The following is a 21,548-nucleotide window of genomic DNA, read 5'->3' as shown; positions in this document are numbered from 1 at the left end:
GTACTTACCCTATGCCGTTCAATTGAATAAGCGTCTCTATCTCTCCTATACACTAATTCATCATATCTCGTTCGATCCTCCGGAAATACTAATTCGCGAATTTCAGTCACTAGTGTATGCTGGAATGATTAAAACGGGGCATTAGTCATGTACTTGTTTGAATTTAATACAAGAATATAATTGAATTAAAATTGATCTTAATTCTAGGAATTGCTTTGGAAAGCTCTTAGAAAAGTCCTTTTCAACGTGAACTGCGTATTTTTTTAAAATATATAATAGATGATGCCGCCCGTTTACAGATTCCTAAAGCATCAGTCAGCCCTCGAGTCCATCATCCTACCCATTTCAGTAGTCAGTTCGGCTGGTCTAAATTGGGCTTACTACTTTCAGGTCCCGATGGTGTTCAGTTTAAGCTATTCTCAGGTCTTACTACACCGCTTTTTGTAGCTGATGCAAAGAGCTAACCAGGAAACTTTTGGAATTTTGGCAATTAACCTTCAATACTTTCTCTTTCATCGTGTTTATTTCAATTTCCTCGGATTCAAATAGTGGTATCAATTGGTTCAGTTTAGTTAGTTAGTTAGTTAGGGGGGAGTCGCAGCTCCGAGCACTCAGGCCATTGTCAGACCTATTGTACTATCCCGGAAATCGCCTATTCAATGGCTTCCTGCCTATGGTGTTCGCAGGCTTTAGCGAATCTGAGAACATTCTCCAGAGGCAGAGAGTGTGCAGATTTTTCATTGAAGAAAACCTTACCAAGGTGTCTTCGCCTATGATCTGAGGATGCCGGGCAGCTGCATAAAAACTGCAGGGCCGTCTCCTCCTCCTCCTCATATTGGCTTCACATAGCCGAAACCACTACCCCAATCCTTTCCATATGGTAGCTTAGGGATCAGTGTCCCGTTATAAACCCTACTAGGGTTTTCATGTACCACTTCTTAACGGACAACAAAAATGTCACTCTAGTGGCCCTAGGCTTTTTCACAAGGATTTTCGCTTGTCGGCAGCAGTCCAGATTTCTCCACTCGGCTGCGTGAATCCTTGCGATTTCACCCTTCAGAATAGACTTAACAGTGGATGGTCGGATTCCAAGAGCTGGTTCTGGCCCCACCCTCGGCGAGCGAGTTTGTCAGCCTCCTCATTACCAGCGATGTTAGAATGCCCCGGCACCGGCATCAGGAATGTTTCGTTCAGTCGGCCAAGTTTCAGCAGCACCTGATGACAACTCCACACCAACTGACTTGATATGTCGTTGCTATTTGGTGCTGATATTGCCGCCCGACTGTCAGAACAGATTCGAATGGTCCGACCCCTCCATTCAATACATTCTTCTGCTGCCAATGAAATGGCATATATCTCCGCCTGGCATATGGTCGTCATTTTTCGGAGGGGGTCGAGCCAGTTCTATCATCGGATACTCCGAGAACACTCTTACGCCCGATCCACCCTCCATGACTGACTCGTCGGTGAAAATTATTAAGTCTGTAATCTGAAAAGACTCATGGCCATTTGTCGACCATTCTTCTCTTTCGGTGATTACGAGAGTGTATATCATTTCAAAGACGAATTTGGAAACCATATGATTGGTCGGATGTTTGTCGAGGAATTCCCAGATAGACGCATGACCGTGTGATTGGCCGCCTTTCCACGCACCAATGGTATCGAGCCTATATGCGTCATTGGTTGCTTTCCGTTTCACCTCCAAATGAATGGGGGTAAATTTAGAATAGCTTCAAGTGCCGCAGTCAGCGTAGTGCTGCTGTTAGCAAAGTTCAGTCTTGGCCACAAGACGATGCATGCATACATCAAAATGTATTTTATTATAGATGTATACATCCAGTATATCCGTTTTGGTGAAAGTCCCCAGATCTTACCTATCGCATTCTTACAGCACCAGAGCAATCTGCAGGATTTCTGATATTGTTCCTGGATATGGTGCTTCCACGTTAACTTGGAGACGAAATGTGCTCCTAAGTACTTGTTTGTGCCAGCTGGATTTCCGTCCATGCTAAGGTAGGTAGTCTTCCTAGCGTTCACCGTGAGTCCATTGCGGAGGCATCAACTGTGGATTTCATGCAGAGTTGCATTCAAGCGGTCACACACTGGGTCCGCAAACTTGCCGGTAATTATTACGGCTAGGTCGTCCGCAAATGCTTGTGCGAAGACTTTTTTGTCCTCTAGGAGCCACAGCAGGGTATCCATTACCAAGAACAGTGGAGAGAGAACCCCTCCCTGTGGGCAGCCCTTGAGACATCCTGCTTCAATAGACTTCTGGCCGAGCGATATGTGGATTTTTCTCCACACTAGCATGTGAAGGCTCCAACTGATTTGCAGCGGTTCGATTCCATGCTGTCTTGCCGCATCACAAATTGCCGCGAATGAGGCATAATTGAAGGCACCTTCGATGTTCATGAATGCGCCTAAGGCGTATTCTTTTTCGAATATCGCCTTTTCAATTTTTGCTGTAAGTGCATGGAGTGTTGTCTCCATGGATTTGCTTTTCTGGTAGGCGTGTTGCCTTGGGCAAAGTGTGATGTGTGATGAACCGATCTACTAGTCTTTCTAGTCCTTTTAGTAGAAGGGACGTTAGACTGATGGGTCGGAAGCTTTTTGCATCTATGTAGGTGGGTTTCCCTGGTTTGGGAATGAATAACGTTTGAATAACGTTTCTTTATCGCTTTCTGTGTACCTCCCGTTCTGTAAACGTAAATAACCCGGTTTCTGGCTATGTTCTTTAACCAGAACCAACTTCAGCTTTGAGGTTGCCTCAAGAGAGTTAGTCTCTTCGCAAAGGCGTCTCCATGATGTTCGCCTAGCCTATCTTATGCTCTTCTTTAGGGTCTTCTGTGTCTCTTTATAGCGATTTCAGCTAGCGTCTGAATCACACTTCAGAGCACAATTGAGGAGCATCGTTGTTAACATATTTCCTCTGTTTTGCCAAATCCAAGTTCCACCATGGTGTTTTACCCTTCTTTGTCATCTTGAGTGGATAGTTTCCTTTAAAAGCTTCTCTCATGCTAGTTGTGATAATCTGGGTTGTCTTCTTAATTCCGGCAATGGATTTGATATGCTTCTCAGGGATCGTGGGTCGGGCGCTCAATTCTATTTTATACATCACCCAATCTGTCTTCCGCGGATTCCGAAATGGAGTGGGTGGAGGTGGATCCATGCCCATTACGAAGTCATTGCGTCTGTGATTCGAGAGTGTGATATCGTTTGATACTTTCCAATCCAACCAGAGCCGCGATGTCGGGAGATGCCACCGTGATGTCGATGACCTCTCGCCTGATCGTTGAAGAAAGTGGGTTTATTACCGATATTAAGGATCTGCAGATCAATTCCTACTAGATACTCCAGTAGTCTCGATTCTCTTGCATTGATGTTCGAACTTCCCCAGCATATGTGGTAAGCGTTGACATCACATCCTGCTATTATCCCATGCCTCTACTTTTGGCATACTAGATAGCTCTGATCGTCATAGGGAAAATATGCAGAGCACCATAGTACTACTTTTTAAGGTTAGCTTAGCCAATGTGGTGGCACCATCACATAGGTCGTTAACCAAATTAGCCTGGAAGTCTTCTGAGACTATCATGCAGGAGCGGGGTCGATCGCTTCTATTGGCATACAACGTAGAAAAGTCGTTTTCAAGGTGAACTGCGTATTTTTTTAAATGTATAATAGATGCTGTCGCCCGTTTACAGATTCATAAAGCGGAAAGCATGTAGGGTGTCGTCAGTCAACCACCGAGCCCATCATCCTACCCATTTCAGTAGTCAATTCGACTGGTCTAAATTGGGCTTACTACTTTTTGGTCCTGGTGGTGTTTAGTCAAGCTATTCTTAAGTCTCACTACACCGCTTTTTGTAGTTGACGCAAAGAACTAACCAGAAAATTTTTGGAATTTTGGCAATCAACCTTCAATGCTTTTCTCTTTCATCGTGTTTATTTAAATTTCCTCGCATTCGAATTGTGGTTTAAATTGCTTCAGTTTACTTCCCACCTCATCACAAATAGCTTTAAATACTCTTTCATCTTCGTATGTCTAAAACAATAAAAATAAAATGCTGAGATCAGGGAAAGCGATTAATAAAGTGTATGTAGTTAGAGTTGCCTCACTATCCAAAGTTCTAAATGATCCCTCTTGGTGACGCGACAAGAAGACCAATAAAATGCATTCAGTGTCTTTAACAAGTCTTAACACCGGAAGCTGGACAATTCGGGTATAAAGGTTCTGTGTTCAGCTTATATTAGAATTTCCCTATTCATATTCACATTCACGGACTCTATTGCAAGGGACGATGCCGATGGGAAATATAGAAGGAAAGGTGACTCAGGTGACTGAATGGATACAGCGTACGACACTTCCACTGTACTCAAAAAGCAAATACCCAACATCTGGTGAAGTGTCCGAATTGAAGAATTTCACCCAGATTGCCTTAAATTCAGGAGACACAGTCAACTTAGCAGGAACCGTCATGAGTCTGAAGAGTTGCACAACCGATATAAAAGGGCGAGGAAAGAACTGCAAACTGCCATCTCTCGGAGTAAAACTGAAGGTTATGCAAGGAAGCAGACTCCGGCCCATGAGGCAGTGCATACAAGGCAGTCATGGCATCAACCAAGAGCAAACGCTTACCACCGGTCCCCAACCCTGAATTGCTGCAAACGACGTATCGGTACTTGTTGCCGGACGCTGCTCATAGTTTCAGCCTTGCGTTTGAAAAAACCGAAATAATTATCTTGACTAGAAAGAGCATCCCGACCCTGTGTCCCATATTGATCGGTGAGTTGACTGTAGAGTAAAAATCAGCAAACACAGCCGCTGCTGAAATCACGGCTTTGAGTCGGCTAATAACGAATGTTGAGAACCTTGTATCCATTTATCTCCATCAGGAGGCGTCTTCTTATGGGAGCAACGCAGTCGGTTCTGCTCTATGGCGCGGAGCTATGGACTGATGCCCTTGACAAGGAGGTACATCGTAAACGCCTTGCTAAAGTGTAGAGACGAGAAGCTTTGTGAGTGGTGTCCGCTTATCGCAATGCTTCAGAACCGGAGTGTATCTCGTTGCCTCCTAGGCTATCTACATCTGCAAGGGTGAAAATATAAGAGAGGTTGTTGCATGTGAAGACTGTCAACGCACACTTACCGAGTGGCAACTCTTTTGGCAAAACGAGCCAAGTGGCAGATGGATTGCGCGACTCGAAACGACAACTTAGGTTCGTGACTGAACGGAACGTTGAGTGAGATTGATTACTCTTTTACCCAACTTGGTGGATGGGGCATGAAAGTTTTCAATCTTATCTGTACAAGATTGGGAAGTCACGATCTCTTGATTGTGTGTTGTGCAAAGGAGTAGCGCATTACATCAAAGCACACATCCTTCGCTTTTGAAAGGTACTACGGCTTTCGTCAGCAGCTTAGTGCAGACACAAGGGAGCTCTCTCCAGTCGTCATTATCAGAGATACGCTGAGGAGCGTTGGCAAATGGACCCATGTTGCGTATTATGCTCGGACTCTTCTTATTGCGGAGAAAATTGAGCTCGAACGGCGAAGGGACTGAATGCCAAGGGGTTACCTGAACTAACAGCTCCTTTCCCACAATTTTCAAGTGAATGACATTTATCCACAGAAAAACCCCGATGAAACTCCCGATGTAGCCAACTTAGAATTACGCGGAGGGAGACCTCTCAGACAAACAGCTCGAATTCCAAAAGGCAAGATCTACTTTCAATGTGGTCAGTACGGTGACAAAAATCGTGGAGGAAGCAATGCAGACTAATAAATCTTACGCCGTAGTTACATCCGACGTGAAGAATGCTTTTAATGCTGCAAAATGGACTAAAATAATAGCGACGTCAAGTTTTGCGCTTCCAAATACTTCGTGCGCATAGTCATAGAATTCCTCCGGGGAAATTTATTGTGTTGCAACATCGGAATGACTATCATGGCCTAAAATATTAAGCCGATCGAAGTCTTTACAAACGAGACAATTTTTGAAATCAGATTTTGGCTGGAAGGCGTTGATCAGGTGCTCGCAGAGCTTAAAACCGAGGTTGCTTTGATCACTAAGCGACGAAAAACTTAAATTCAAGTCGCATTTCGAGAACTTAGCAACAAAGCTTTCAGAGCTGCTATATTGTTAGCAAAAATACTATCCAATGCAGGTAGCCGTCGGCTTCTAATCTCAAGAATTGTACACTCCACATTCCTTTATGCAGCCCCAGGCTGGTTATCGACATTGAAGCTAGAAGTACATGGGAGAAAAATCGCAGTTCCAAACGTCTCTATGACCTGACCTATGCAATTGGCTAGTCCTAGTCTACAATTAGCACAAAGTGAAGCTATTTTGAAGGGACAATGAGGATGGGATAATTCACTTAAGGACGCAGCACTCACAGGATTACCCCAGATGTCTCAAAGTGGATCAAAGGAAGGCATGATGAAGTTACCTACGACGTAACTCAATTCCTACGAAGACACGGATATGCGTCGTGATTCCGGCCGATAGGCGTAGTCATTCCGAAGGGTGCGGAGATTGATGCTTTTAACTGCCCGAGATTCGCCACAAAGAGCAGAGGTGGAAATTGACGCGGGACGTTGTTTTTATCTTAGAATATTGTGGGCCGCATGCTAACCTCTAAAAGGATTTGGAAAATGGTTGAAAAATTAATAAAGGATTCCCATTTAAGAAGATCCTGCAGAAGCTGGGCATCTGCATATGAAATGCAGAAGAGTCTCGCAATCTTGCTCACACCCGTAGAACTAACTTATCGAATTAGAAGCTATATTAAGCTTTTCATATCCACCTTGTCAAAAGAGCGCTGTTGTTCTAACTCCATAATAAAGATTTTCGCTTACCAGCAGGAGTTCAAATTGTTCACAGGATATTGAACATTTCTATTGTGTTAATTACAAAAGTGATACGTTGGACCTGATGGACAGATGGTGGGAATCCTTGGAGCAGATTTCAATGTAAGAATTTACTCGTTCTCCACTCCGCAAGTACTGTTAATATTTGTAACAATTCCACCAAACTGAGCTACAGAAGTTAACGAGGCAATCAAACGAATTAACAGGACTGGACCATATCACAGCTGAGCTCTGAGCCTGATTAGCAGCTTCAGTGGAGCTGGTTTATTTTAAATTTCGTTATTTCTTTCCGGTTTTAGGACAGCCCTGCCCTCTTTGTTGATTTCGTCCGACTTGGACAGTCCTTTGGCCGCCCCGCAATCCCCACAAGTTATTACAAATGACATCCAATGTAGAGCCAGAAATTCTTTAGGTCCAGGGCGCAATAATTCTCCAGTTTTATTATGGCAAACCTGTGGTAGATACCCTCCCAAATTCATGCTGGTGTGTCAAACAGAGATATATTAGTTCCTCAACTTTTTTCCCAGGAAGGCTCCACATACACCTCGAACTTCAAACTCTGAATTACGCGGATTCAAGTGTTTCTAAGACTCACCCTCCTCTGGCCTTGTAAAACAGAGTTTCCTATCCTTCCCATCCTTTTCTTTACTACTATACCATAAGACCTAGGCGTTTCTTGTGTTCTCATCAGATTAGTAGGTGATTGCCTGGATTTATAGGACCTTGTGACTATAGTTATGCTGAAATATATTGCTGTCCACACTTAGCATCCTTCCCTACCTTTGTGTGAAACGACAATCTCTCTCTATCGTTTAATTATTTGAAAAGTTTTACGTCCATTCCCAGGACGAAGTGTCGGGTTGCAATAAAGGTTTGATGGAATACCGGGCAGTTGGCCTTTGCTATCCTGTCCTCAATGTTTCATTCTCCCTTTTGTCTCGGACTGCAAACGAGAAAGAACTCTCGTGCTCCCCCTGATTTAATTTACTCATCTTCTATTCCTCGACGGAGAGCAACTCGATAGATAATGCTTCTTTTGATAAATGTTTTGCGAACGAAAGTTCTTCCGACACATATAATGCACCAAAGGTTGAAGTTGAGGTGATATTTTGGCCATCTATGAGTTAAACGGAGGGAGTGAAATGAAGTTGAACATATTGAGGAGAAAGAGTCACAAAATGCAATTTTTCGTTCTCCTTTCTGCAGCATAATTTTTAATTTTTCTAGTTACGCATGGAAAGTTTTTCTTTTAATTCGAATTTTCTTATCAAGTTTTCGATCCTCCCCATTCCAACACGGGTGCCGTACTCCATAGTTCGGTAGAGATTTAGGTAATTCTTGCATCCACCAGTATGAATGCTAAGCCATGCACTTGGTATAGACTGGTACCGTTGTTGCTTGTCTCAGCGGGGCTCTGATTGTGGTCACAAAATCAATCCGTGTCTAAAGAGGACCGTAGGATGCGAGTATATAGCGGAAAATAAAATGATTCCTCAATACCAGTTTGAAATAAGGAGTCCACTGGAGGATTGAAAGACGCGCTGGTCTTCAAAATGACGAACTTGGTTCCAGTACAATTGCATGGAAACTTGGAATGTTCTCCCACGGAGTACAAATTTAGGGTGAAATTTAAAATTTTCACATTTCATGGTTACAATATCCAAGCAGCCAACCTATTGGTCCTCAGTTAATCTCAAAAGCCCAGACCTTATAGATTTCCAAATTATTGCTCAACTGGCTCAGCCATGACACTGTTACTCCAGCAAATCGCTTCACAAATTAATCTTGGGCTTGGTTTTAAGATGTTTATGCGATAATAATTATCTCCACTATTGATTTAAATTGAGACTATTTTTTGATAATAGGAGATAAAGAAAGTTACAAATGTTGAAAGGTAAAGATAGACAAAGATAAATTATTTTTCAACTTATATTTAATACTTACTTTTTCGGGTGTGTCTAACATTTCTAATAAGACGGCAACAAAGGCATCTATGGTCATTGCTTTCGCTCCATATTCACTTATATAATACGAAAGGCTGGCAAATTGGTGTCTAGGCAGTAAGGAACGTGCTTTCTCTTCAACCATCGCTGATACCGGGCATTTTCTCCTCGATCTACTAAACAAAAGAAAAGGCAGACAGATATTAGTATAATGCAATCCTTGCAATCTTGTTTTCAAGAGATCAGATCCTTACCTTGTACCCGTCGGACTATACGCATCCCACGGTTCAGGTTCTATAGACGTACACGAATGTGGGACTTTGCCCACATCACGAACAACTAACGACATTCGCTTATGATATTTTAATTGGCTAACAGCTTCATCGTGTGTTACATCTAAAAATGATTGGCCATTCACTTCGAGAATTTCATCGCCAACCATAAGACCAGCACGATCCGCTACGCTATCTTTATCGACACCAGTTATAAAGATTCCTAGGCCATATTCAACTCCTCCGCGAATCATAAGGCCTAACGATTGGCCTGGTTCTATGAGGAGTTCTACACGTCTTATCCTGAAAATATTAAAAATAGAAATGAGTAGGATAGCAGAAAAAGATAAAATTTAATAACTATATTGACAATTGCTATTCTGGGGTCCGCAAATGAGTTTAAACCTCAACGTTCCTATTTTGTTATCCGAGACACTAAGGTTTTTCATTAACACGGGCTGCTTCCTCTGGTAAGTGTTCATTCTACGTGCGGTATAATATTCATACGTAATTAGATTATGGTTAAGTTGAACTGTGTGACGTTTAGGAGGTATTCACGTTCATTTCTGTTATCACAATATCTGCAGGCCCCGAATTTTACAGGTTTAGCTAACTGCCCGACCTTGAATACATCTCTCTTTAAACGAGTATGGCTTTTATTTTGAGGCTCCAATATTAAAGATCGTTCTCTTCTTCCACTCGAAAAGGAACCAATTTCGTATAGTGGCTATCATCCAAAGTACCTACATATATCCGAAGTAGGTTACTTTCGCAATATCAACGTGATGTAACTGCTGAAAGGGATAATACGAAAATGAAGAAGCAAAGTGAATATAAAAGTGTTGGATGGTTCCTCAGCGTACTATTGCTTCCTTGCTATCATTTGCAAATTTAGCGGATTATGCGTGTCAGAGTTACATATGGGATCGATCTAGACATCTATCAGAAAGTGCTATTACAGCAGAGAAGAGTTTTGAGTGATAGAAAATGCCATATTGAGGCCTGACTTGGTTTCTGCAGATAACTTCAATATCTAGCATCAGTCAAAATGATTTCTTTACTGGATCCCGATTTATAACTTTTCCAACTAATTTCAGCCCTTTCCAAATTAACTTCAGACTTTTCCAAATCAATTTCATAATTTTTTATTTGAAATTCAGACTTTTCGGATACGGATAGAGCTGGGACTCGTTAAAAAAATCTATCATTGCTTTTTTTTATTGGAAAAAATTGCAATATTGCAATTGCAATAAAATCTAAAATATTTACTTGTGACTGCAATAAACTCCGCCGTTTCGTGTAGAATTTCATTATTGCTCACTGATGATCGATGCTCATGGAGGCGGCCGCAATTTCAGAATTGAATGAGAAAGCGCATATTGCATTTTCAAAAAGTAGAAAAGGGCAGAACGCCATTGGAAGATTAAAAACCCAGAACGAATTTAATGGTTCATTAAAGTAAGTAATGATAGAAAATTGATTGGCAGCTCTTTGAAGAAATCACAGAATGCCGGTTCGATCCTTACCTAGTGGTAAAAAGTTGGTATTAAGTTTTATAATAAAATATTGAAAAAAATCGAATTTGAAATGGAAAATTCTGATTTTGGAATGGAAAAGTGTGAATTTGAAATGGAAAATTCTGAAATTTTTATTATATTCAAAAAGATTCATTATATAGGAACTATATAAGAGAGCCGCACATTGTGTTTGAAGGTAGGAATACCGACCTTTAATTATCCTGAATGGAAGCCCGAAAGGTTGTTAAAATTTGCAATTATCGTCCATGTGAATGTGCTTAAATTTGCTCCCGTGTATGAAAAGTTGCAAATCTTGCTTATTAACACTTTCACAATCGCAAATATTTTTTTGGGAAATTTAATGGATTCATGGAGCTCAACAAGTAATGAAAGCTCATTTCCATTTTGGATAGAGAGTGCCGTTGTTAATGTTGAGAGTATTCACTGTGTAGCGTAGCAAGCCATCATCATTGCAACTGCTGACAGTTCCAATTATGAGAGTCAAGTTGAGTTCACTGCAACCGTCAGTAAGAATACCCTTATTAAAAGGTCGGAGTGAGATTTGTTTTCTTCAAACTCTTTTACTTTTATGATTGCCAGTAACCCATAAGTGGGGGGCAGCAAATACCATTTGCCGCAGAGCCGCTTTGAGCTGGAGAATTCCATCCGGCGACCCACTCGTGGACCATCTTAGAATAGTGACTTCCGCGTCAACAGCAGTTTTTGCCCTTCCTTAATGTGTGACCCGAACGTGGGCGACTATGGGACAGTGGATTCTATTGCAAGGCATAGCTAGAAATGCAGTTGTCGTCCTCTCTCTATAAAATCTATCTACTGCCACTCCTTCCTTCTAATCAACGCGCACTAGAAACATGTTGCCCAGAACAGTAGATGGGGATTGGGAAGATTTGGCTTTCGGGAAGACTTGAAAATAACTGAAGCACGTAATATCCTCCGTTTATGGGAGAACGCAACGATATTAATGTATGACTTAGTCACCGCTACTTTTGCCTTTTACGTAACATTTCCACTGGTATCTGGCGATGTAGTTTGCCATTCTTTGTCGTTTTAGAGAGAATTGCGTCGATAAAACCACAGAGTTACCACAAGTTATCATAATAACGCATAGCCACATGTGAAGTAGTCTCAACTTGGCATTCGTGTTGAGGTAGCTGTTTTTCAGCGTTTAGACAATATTTCGGAGGCAGATTCAGTGCTGCCCATGCACCTCACAAAGTAACATCGGTACAATGAAAATCAACTCAATGTTTGCTGTCAAACCTCATACCACGATCCTTGAAAGAGGGAAAAATTGTCAAAGGTCGACCATCATGGTATCAAACGATAGCTGGGAAGAGATTTTCAGGGAATAATCTAATGCCTTTACTTAAATTAAGAGCCAACTTGTTTTTACCATACCAAATAATAGAGTATTACGATTTAAATGAAGGTTGCTTGCAAGCAAGAATCGACCAAGGATGGAGCCATCCGAAATACCGATGAATCCCATCACATTTTTTTAAAGGATATTTGGAAGGTCATCGGGACTCCAATCACTCGAAAACAGGTCGTTGCTCTTACTTCATGTTCATGTCAGTTTGACCATTCACATGAACCCAGATTCATGTTAATTTGATCACCCACATTTTGACCCGAAATTGGGTAATGGGCCTATTGCTATGTCTCCTAGAAAATAAAAAGGTCTTTGCGCGCGGGACACAGTATATGATCGTTTGAATTCAATTGTGCAGGTAATCTACAGTTAGTCCCTGCGTAACGGGCTCATGGTGAGCGGTAGGAAGACTAAACTAGTTTTGTTAACTAAGAACGTTAAGTGAGGCAGCCACACGCAATCCACCTTATCAAGAATGAAAACAAAGCCGGTATAAACAGTCCAGTACTTAGGAGCACCTCGACTACAAACCAACGTGAAAGCACCATACCCGGAACAACATCAGAAATCATAGAAATTATATAGATGGATCTGTTGCATAGGATTGTGATAAAGAATACCTAAAGACTTCCATCACAACGAATTCATTAGCCCATTTTGGTATATGAATGAATCGTGTGGTGGCCAATACTAAACTTTGCTAACAGTTGAAAGCTTCTGGTGCAGTTTCAAGGAATTGGTTGCCCATCTGTTACTGGAGCAGTGAGTATTATGCGGACGGCGGCATTCAAAGCTACCATAAATCGACCCCTCCCCCATTCATTTAGAAGTGAAACGGAAATCCGTTGGTTAACATTAAATTATCTGGGGCCTCCCGATAACAAGGTTTCCAGATTTGCCTTTGAGCATACTCTGTTGCAATTAGCAAAAGAGAAGTGTGGTCGCAAATGGCTGCGAATTATTTGGTATTACAAAGTTGATGATCGGGCGTAGAAGGGTTATTGGAAAATCCGACTATGCAACTGGCCTGGACTCTCGGAAATATGACGACCATATTGCAGGCAGAGATATATTACATCTGATTGTCAGCGGAAGAGTGCGGAAAAAATCGCGGAGGCACTGTAGCATTAGAATCTATTCCAGCAGTCGGCCAGCGTTATTAGCACTAAATAGCAACAACATATCAAAATCCAGCTGGTGTAAAGTTGCCGCATCGCTAATGATGATAAAAACAGACTGGCTCCACAATGGTGGAAACCTAGCTAAGCTTTTGATGACCACTACTCCTTAAATCGAGACATGGAAAAAATTGGGATGGTGGTATCGACTCCCTCTGGGAGTTCTCAGTTACGTAAAAGCCTGCAAATTCCGTATGCATGAAGCCACTGAATAAGCGTTTTTAGTTGATAGTAAAATGCGTTCAACAAAAGACCTGAATGCTTGGAGCTGCAGTTTCTCCCGCTAAACTAAACCGACTAAAATATCGCCGATGGAACCCATCGTACTGGAAAAGTTTAGGGGCGAGTTTGGCAATTAAAGTTCAACATGAAAAATCCAGATGCCTAAAAATGCCAACGATTCACTTTCTTCTAGTTCCCCTCACTCCTACCTAAAAGCTCCAAACTTCGTGAATCCCTATTTGCGACGTATTATTGGAGTATGCTGGCCTGATATTGTTTCGAACAAAGATCGTAGTCGCCGCACAGACGTGGACGATGTGACCAGAAGGCGGAAGTGGCAGTGGCTAGGTCACACGTTAATGAGGGGCGAACTTAGCGCAGAACAGTAAAAGAGGAGTGCTGGAGCGCATTTCAGTTGATTGGGTACAATGACGTGTAAGTGTGGTTGACGCACTAGGCCCCACCAAGGTGTGAATAGCAACTATATGTATATGTAAGTAAACTACAGGATTGAAAGGGATCTCTCCCTTTGCTTGTGTGTTACATTTGCTGCTTTACTCCACTGTGGGAGAGCTATGTTGTTTAGCGCCTAAGAATATTGAAGAACATTTGGCCGCCAATAAAAATGCTCCTTTCTCGGGTGCTACCCGGATCGATGAACGAAAGTAATTGAAGGCTCTATTGATCAATGCAAGCAATAGCCAGCATGACGCGCTCAAGCTCAAGTCGAGTCAGATTGAATATAAACACCAACAAAGCCAAGATTCTCAGTCTGACGCGTCATCGCACTTTCCCTATCAGACTTAGTGGTCAGAAAATCGACAACGTTAGTTAACGTTAAGTTTGTCGTTGCATCACATACTGACATCGCTAAATCCGCTTCCGCTGTGTTCTCCAAAATATGCAAAAATACTTGTTACTCGAAAGCTTGAAATCTTTTTCAACACTTGCATGTATCGTGTCACTGGTTCACTTTGACCGGACACAATTTCGAAAGAAGAACTTTGGCGGCACACGGGGCAGTTGACCGTAGACATATTGTTCAAAAGGCGGAAGTGACAGTGGATAGATCACACCATGAGTAAGGGCGACAAACCCATTGCTAGCAATGCCATATAGTGGAATCAATTTCCTAAGGTGACCGATGATTGAATTGCCCCGGGAGCACATATAACCCTAGGGACGCAGCAAAAAAAGGAAGTGAAACTTTTCGAGAAATCCTGTAGGCGCGGTTGACGCGAGGATGTTGACCGATCCCCAACTGTGTTTCAAAAGTTATTTGTAAGAAAGTAGCTAGGACTAGCTTAGATTCAACAAAGAAGTTGTCTGACATTGGACGATAATCGTAGGTTTCTCTTAGCCAGACTGATGTGATCCATACTGCTATAAGCAGCCCCTGACCATTAGGAGGAGCTTTGAGTTCGCCATATCCGCTAATTACGATGAAATTGGGCAGCATAAGTAGGACAAGTGTCGCGGTTCAAGTCTGACTGGTGGCATTATTATAATTAGGACATTAATTGGAGAAGTATGCATAATGGCAGAAGTGAGCTCTGTACATATATTTGCGGCGATTTCATCCGATTTAATATGTGCACACTCCCGAAGACACACAAAGACGTTATAGAAAACCTAACAGAAAAGGCTAAGCAGTGTGATGAACGTGCAATTTGGTTGTTGGTATACTCAAATTAGAGAAGAAATCTAAGGTGGATAAACGCCATAATAATGGAACTGAAAAATTGCCTTGGAAGGCGCTAGAGAACTTGACGTATTAATCTAGGTCCGTAGTCCCGCGGTGATGAATACAGAAAGATCGCGATGGATGAATGTCATCGTATTGCCATAGCCTTTTGCAACTGGATCTTTCTAAGATTTCTATCATCATCGAAAAAATACCCTATGCCATACCTAATTTCCTAATACCTTTCAGATAATAGTGATTTTATCCCTCTAATCCTTGAAAGTGGAATGAACATGAAAAGCGTGATTTGGTTATTTTTATGTCGCGAAGGGTAGTGTACTTTTCGTAAGGGCCCCAAAATAATTAGGATAACACATTTAAGATACTCACCTATCCCTACGATCACTACGCCGTCCACCATACTCCATTGGGGGTGATGCCGGTCGACCCTGTCTATCCATCCAGGAACATGTTTGACGAAATGGTGGTGATAGCGGTCCGCCTCCACCCAACATTTGTTGTGATGATGACGAAAGTGCTGATGATTGTGGTGGTGGAATTAATGGTACCGTGGATGCATACGTTGGATCACGTGAGGGTGGTCCGAATCCATGCAGGGGTGCCGTTGAATTTAGTATGGGTGGCGCACGAACCGTCATACTGATTTGACGTGACGATTTCAATATCTGCACACATCTCTGCGTAAGAAAAAAATGTGGCAATAGAAGAAACAAGAGAGAGAAATGGAAAGGAGAAAGAAAGAAGAAGGAAACGAAAGGAAACAAGGAGAAGTTCAAACAAAGCGGACAAACTGAAGGCAGTATCGTTGGAAGGCATCGAAAGAAAGATTGAAGAATTATAAGAAACGAACTCAAGACAATCTACAAAACGTTACATTAGTAAGTAATCTCTTGAAAGAAAACACGTAATTGAACTTGTGAACTACAGACTCCTTGGTCTTCTTCTGGTGCAACAGACAATGCAACAATTCAGTGCAAGTTTAACACTATTCATCTTCAACTGGTCTTTTATCTCAAAAAATTTTCTCGTTAATAAAAACAACACGGACAAATTGTCAACAGTGAATTTAGTAAAATTCAATAAATCACTTGAAAGCAAAATTCGAAATTGTGGGTGGTCTTAAAATCACCAACAAAAAATTACATTTAAGCGTTCACTCGTACAGGGCAATGTGTTAAAAATATGATCGAAAAAATCTTTGTGTTTGATAAGGCAAATGCACCAACAAAATTTTATTTTGCTTCTGAAAAAAAATTGGCCTTACGAAAAAAAGTTATAATCATTTGATGCTAATTGTCAACGTTTCATTAAAAAATCTGAACAAATTGGGTAATTTAATAGTTGCGGAGGTTTGGCGAAGTAGAATTTATTTGTGAAGTGTGGCTCAGCTTTGCCTGTATTTCATCCGGCGAATGATTGTCTATTATTTGACGCTTTTGAGTTTGTAGAGTTGTCAAGCGTCATTTTTTGGCAAGGGCCTTTTTATTTTTTGGTTGATACCTGAATTAGTCCTTATTGCGCCCAGTCATGCCGACTCTGGCTTGATGTTTAATTGCTCGCATGCAGGGAAATTGGGAAGGCCAAGGACAAACATCGGACTATAGCGCGATATAGACAGGGGAGTCACTTTGGGAACCTATTTTCCTTTGTCAAAACTTTTGAAACTCAACTGCAAAACGCAAAATTCTGAGATGGCTTTTTAGATACAGATCTCAGGGTTTGAAAATTTTCTTAGAAAACGCTGCGAATTATAGAATTTCCTACTTAGTATTGAGACCCTATTGGCAGGTGGAAGTTATGAAGTTTTTCAAGTTTCGGGTTTGTTTGCCTTTTTCGAATAACGAATAATGATAACAAATAAAGGCTAGTGAAACCAGGAAAGGGAAAAGAAGTTGTTTAAAAAATAAAAAGGTGGAAACGAAAAGTGGAAAATAGACGTAAAAAACTAAACGAAATAATAACTTTTTTTCTATTGCCAATTTTTTCTTATCTTTTATGCTTAATAGTAGAGTGTAGCAATTGTTTCGCAAAATTTATTATTGTTAAACATTTATGCAATAGTCATTAACAATTGGAAATATATTTACACACATTCACGCCATTATGCAGTTAGTATATATGCAAATGGAAAATTGTTGGATGAATTTATCAAACAATTTCAAATGAAAGAAAAGAAAAACAAAACAAATTTAAAAGACCTGATCGCTGAATAATTCCGTGTTGATATGTCTCTAATTTGTTGGAATACTGTCGAGATAAGTGGTTCTATGGGGAGCACTAAAACGTTTAGCTAATATTGTTTAATTCTGGCATGAAAGCATCTCACTACGCCTGCTTTCAGTTCGATAACTTCCTAGAAAGAACATCCCTAAAATCGTATAAGCTATTCAATCCGAAGTTCTAAACTATACAAGACTATGGAATTGAATCTAGTTTCTCGCCATTTCGGGAGAAATGCTGCAATTCGTACCTTGTTTTTTCTACGAGCAGGCCAACAGTAATTCTGGATGGTCAATGCTTCAGTGAAAATTGCCACGGTTTGTGTGAAAGTTCCGGACTGGAAAATAATAGTAAGATGACTGAACCGGTTGAAAGCTGTAACTTCAGAATTTGATTTTAGCTGGAGGTTTCTAGTTAGGAATTTCTGGAGTATTTCTACCTCATTTGCCGGATACTTATCATTAGGAACTCATCGACAGGGAGAAGCTAGACTGTATTTGGAAATGACCTGGGCATATTCATAATTGATCGCCAGGATTAAAAACGTTCTTTTTGATATTTCAGTATTCTAGCTCCGAATTTTAAAAAAGATCCGGAACCTACTCAGAATATAAAGTTGGCAATTGGAGATTATCCCCCAAGGCATCAAAAATATGCAAATATAATTAGGCATTCACAAAGCATTCCTAACAATTCTTAAATTATCAGGTCTTTTAGAATTAAAGACAATGAAAAACCGCCAATTCAACTTAATTCAAAACATAACAATACTTTTTTCGGTGCAATATGTCATAAATTGTGAAAGCGAATATAAAACAGAACGCACTCAAATGAGTCAAAGATGACATTATAATGAAAATTATTAACAAGAATGAATGCTTACAGCTCGAAATAAACGTAATTTTCCTTACCTTAAGTGCTTCGTCGTGACTAATTGAAGTGAATGGTGTACCGTTCACTTCTAGGATTGTATCACCCGGCCTTAATCCTGCTCGTTCAGCAACAGAACCTTCTTCTATCCTTGAAATATATACACCTACACCTGCAAAAAAAATAAGGACAAAGGTAGGATTAACTTGGAAGATTTATTCTTACTGCTTTAGTATTGCAAATCCGCCAAATACAAACTAATTTAATAATGCATAAGCTCTTCATTCCAGACTTCTTTGGCCGGTGACAATTTCAAGCAATTAAGAGCAAATGAGATATGGTATGAATAAAATGGGGAGCGACATTAAATTGCAGTTCAACAGAAGTATCCATCTATACGAGTTTGCATACTACTCTTGTATCCAGCTAAATCATTGAGGTGATCAGGATTATTGCTATCTCTGCCTCCGTTGCCTCCGAGACTGTCAATGGAAATTGTCTTTAACTCCAGAACTTCCGAAACCCCAAAGTAAAGGAAAAAGAAAAATTAATGATGGTTGTTCTATACGCCCATCGTTCACCTTTCTGTTACAGTTATACGACGCTGTTGTTACAAATGCTAGTATTCCCTACCTGGGGAGACCAGGAAGCGACTGCAAAAAAAAACTACCTATTCTATCTATCTATCTGAGCAAGCGATTGTTCGTCCCTAAAACTATGCAGGTATATGTGGTAACCATTATGACCACTCCACTGTTTTTCCTCACGTAGTTCCAGGACGATTCTCTCCTCGACCAGCCTAGGATAATGAGTCCGCAATGTAGTTGTCGTTCTTCCTTAATTTGTGACCCATTCTAATCAACATTTCTACGGGTAGCTGGCCCATACGTTTAGTTCTTCGTTAGCTTCTATTTTAGGCCAGAATATCCCGGCAATGAGGCAGACATGTACTGATGAAAGCTTGGAACTTTTCAGTAACTGTGGTGATCACATTCAATCCACGCGTAGTATCTCCATACGAAAGCACAGAAAGAACCCTGACGTGAGTCAGCCTCAATTTGATGTTGACGCTGATCTAGTTGCATTTCCAAAGTTTGGGCAGAACAGCGAAGCTGGCTTTAGCATTGTTAATGCATTGAGCAACATATATAATAATAATAATAACAATAATCGTTGGTGCAACAATCCAATTGGATTAGGACCTTGAAATGTGTTAGAGCACTTCATCTAAGACCGTAATGGTACACTACAGTACACTGTAGGAGGCAATGTGGTCAGCATTGCGCTCGCCCGAGATTATTACCCTGATTTGACTCAGGTACTCATTCACAGCTGAGTAGACTAGTATCCGACGTTAAATCCCGATACAAATTCCACTGTCACCAGTGAGATTTGAACCGCGACTTTCCGTACGACAGCCTCGTGTTCTAACCACTCAGCTGTCCGGACACATATACAAACAGGGAAAGTGCGACGACCCATGAGACTGAAAGCCTTGGTTATATTGGGGTTTATCTTCAGTCCAACTCTACTTGCCTCCTTTTCAAAATCAAGAAATATTTATCCAAGATCCATGACTCAGGGAGAGAGTAGATGAATGCCAACAGCGTAGTCCAAATATTTGAGGATGTCCATGCAGGACGTAATTTTTGCGTCATCATATGTTGCTCTGATAACAGGTATTCATTTTTCCGAAATAACCCTCCCCACACAGAGCATTCCAGATACACTCCCTGTTCACGCTGTTGAAAGCTTTCGCAAAAGGGATGAAGAACAGATGAAGCGGTGATCTAAACTCCGCAGACCCGTAATGATTGAAAGGTTGTTAAAGTGTTCGGTGCAGAACGATCTGGAACGGAAACCGACTATCTCTCTATCCATCAAGCTTTCAAGGTGTTCGTAAGGTGTTCCAGGATTATTTTATATTTATTTAGTTCGCCAATATTCCTCCAGTTGCTGCACTCAAGGCAGGTGTCATCTTCGGAATCGCAACGGTTGTCCCATTCTTCCACTCAATGGGAAATGTTTGTTCTGCTTGGAAGAAAAATCCGTATCACCTTATTATGGTAGCTTGCCGTGTCATCCACAAGAGGTGCAACTTCACCCTTTTGTTTTAAAGTCCAGAATCGTGATGATGTACGGCTTCCACAATTTTGGCTCTTAAACATCGTGAATGGAAGGGCTACCGATAATGTCCCAAACCAAACCATTGAAATTCTTACGACCACCTGCAAGCCCTTTATAATTATATAATTATTATAATTTTAATATGGTATACGAAGCGAAGTCATTGCTGTTCGCGGTAGACTGTGCTCGCTCATCAACGCAATAGGGAATTCTTTCTATCCCGATTGCGCTGCAAATGGAACTGTCACGTGGCGCGCTTACCCCCGATCAAAACAATTAACAGAACTCCTGGTCACTTACGATCATCTATTCGCCCCCACGTATGCGTAGCCTAGCCCTTTTGAGATGTAACCGACAACTTCACCATAGGATTAATATCGTCTACAATATCGCCTTTAGGAAGCCTCTCCTGAATGCGCTATATCCATTATATCGGAAATGCTCATTAACTTGGACTGAAATCTTGCAGTTAGAATCCTACATAACAGAAACTGCCTCTGGTCAAGTGGATGCACCTCGCCGTTGTCAACAGCAATAATTCTACACCACTTAACTTTCCAGAGTAAAGAAGCATAGTGTTATAAGAGGGAGAATTGTACTCTCCAGAGCCTCACTATGTCACTTCGCTTAGGACACTTAGGTACACATAGGACGCTTAGGTACACTTGAAACCATTGTGGTGTACCATATGCAGTAGCCATGAAGTTAATCCCTACCGTTTGAAAGCCGCTAATTAGCTTTGGTCTTTTAAAGACCTAAGTCCATATCGGAACAGTATAGAGTAAGATCGATTTAATGACTCGAGAGAGCAACACTTTGCTGCTGGGTCCACCACTACTTGATAGCATTCGTGAGAACACTGCCTTCCCTGCTTTGCCACAACAATCACGTCAAATCGTTTGGGTCGTTTAAGTACATTGATGACTCAGCTAATATCGTTCTTGTGTGGAGGAGTAAGTCATATCCGCATCATAACTTGCTTGCCGTCGTGGATGAGAAGTCGACCGACCACTTTCAATGCATACGGTGGCGAAACTCCCTTACCAACGAATATTTGCAGACGTAATACGCAAGCAAAGGTAAGGGACCATCAGATAATAATCCCGCACGAAGCCAATGTTTGCGCCTCTCTTGTTGCGCACATCCGTAAGACAAATCCAAAATCTACCGCTAATTATGATGATCATCGCTAAGGAAGTAGCGGTCGTAGCTACCTAAAAATAATGC

At 41.3% G+C, this 21,548-nt stretch overlaps 1 protein-coding gene across 9 annotated transcripts in view; it reads right to left on the bottom strand.

Moving 5' to 3' along the window:
• Positions 1-21,548, bottom strand: part of LOC119647532 (whirlin) — a 406,732-nt gene that overhangs the window by 219,660 nt on the left and 165,524 nt on the right. For 5 of the 9 annotated variants that reach the window (XM_038048514.1, XM_038048513.1, XM_038048518.1 and 2 more), the window contains exons 5-9: positions 18,236-18,366; positions 15,474-15,781; positions 9,072-9,392; positions 8,819-8,993; positions 9-119 (exon numbers count right to left, since the gene is read on the bottom strand). In XM_038048514.1, the coding sequence (XP_037904442.1) occupies positions 9-119; positions 8,819-8,993; positions 9,072-9,392; positions 15,474-15,781; positions 18,236-18,366 (1,046 nt within the window). The remainder of the gene's footprint in view (positions 1-8; positions 120-8,818; positions 8,994-9,071; positions 9,393-15,473; positions 15,782-18,235; positions 18,367-21,548) is intronic. The other 4 variants (XM_038048515.1, XM_038048520.1, XM_038048516.1 and 1 more) reach the window with 3 other exon arrangements.

This window comes from Hermetia illucens, chromosome 2 (assembly GCF_905115235.1).
Source record: "Hermetia illucens chromosome 2, iHerIll2.2.curated.20191125, whole genome shotgun sequence".
NCBI lineage: Eukaryota > Metazoa > Arthropoda > Insecta > Diptera > Stratiomyidae > Hermetia > Hermetia illucens.
The sequence above is the reverse complement of the archived record's forward strand: the minus strand, read 5'-3'. Positions and strand labels throughout refer to the sequence as shown.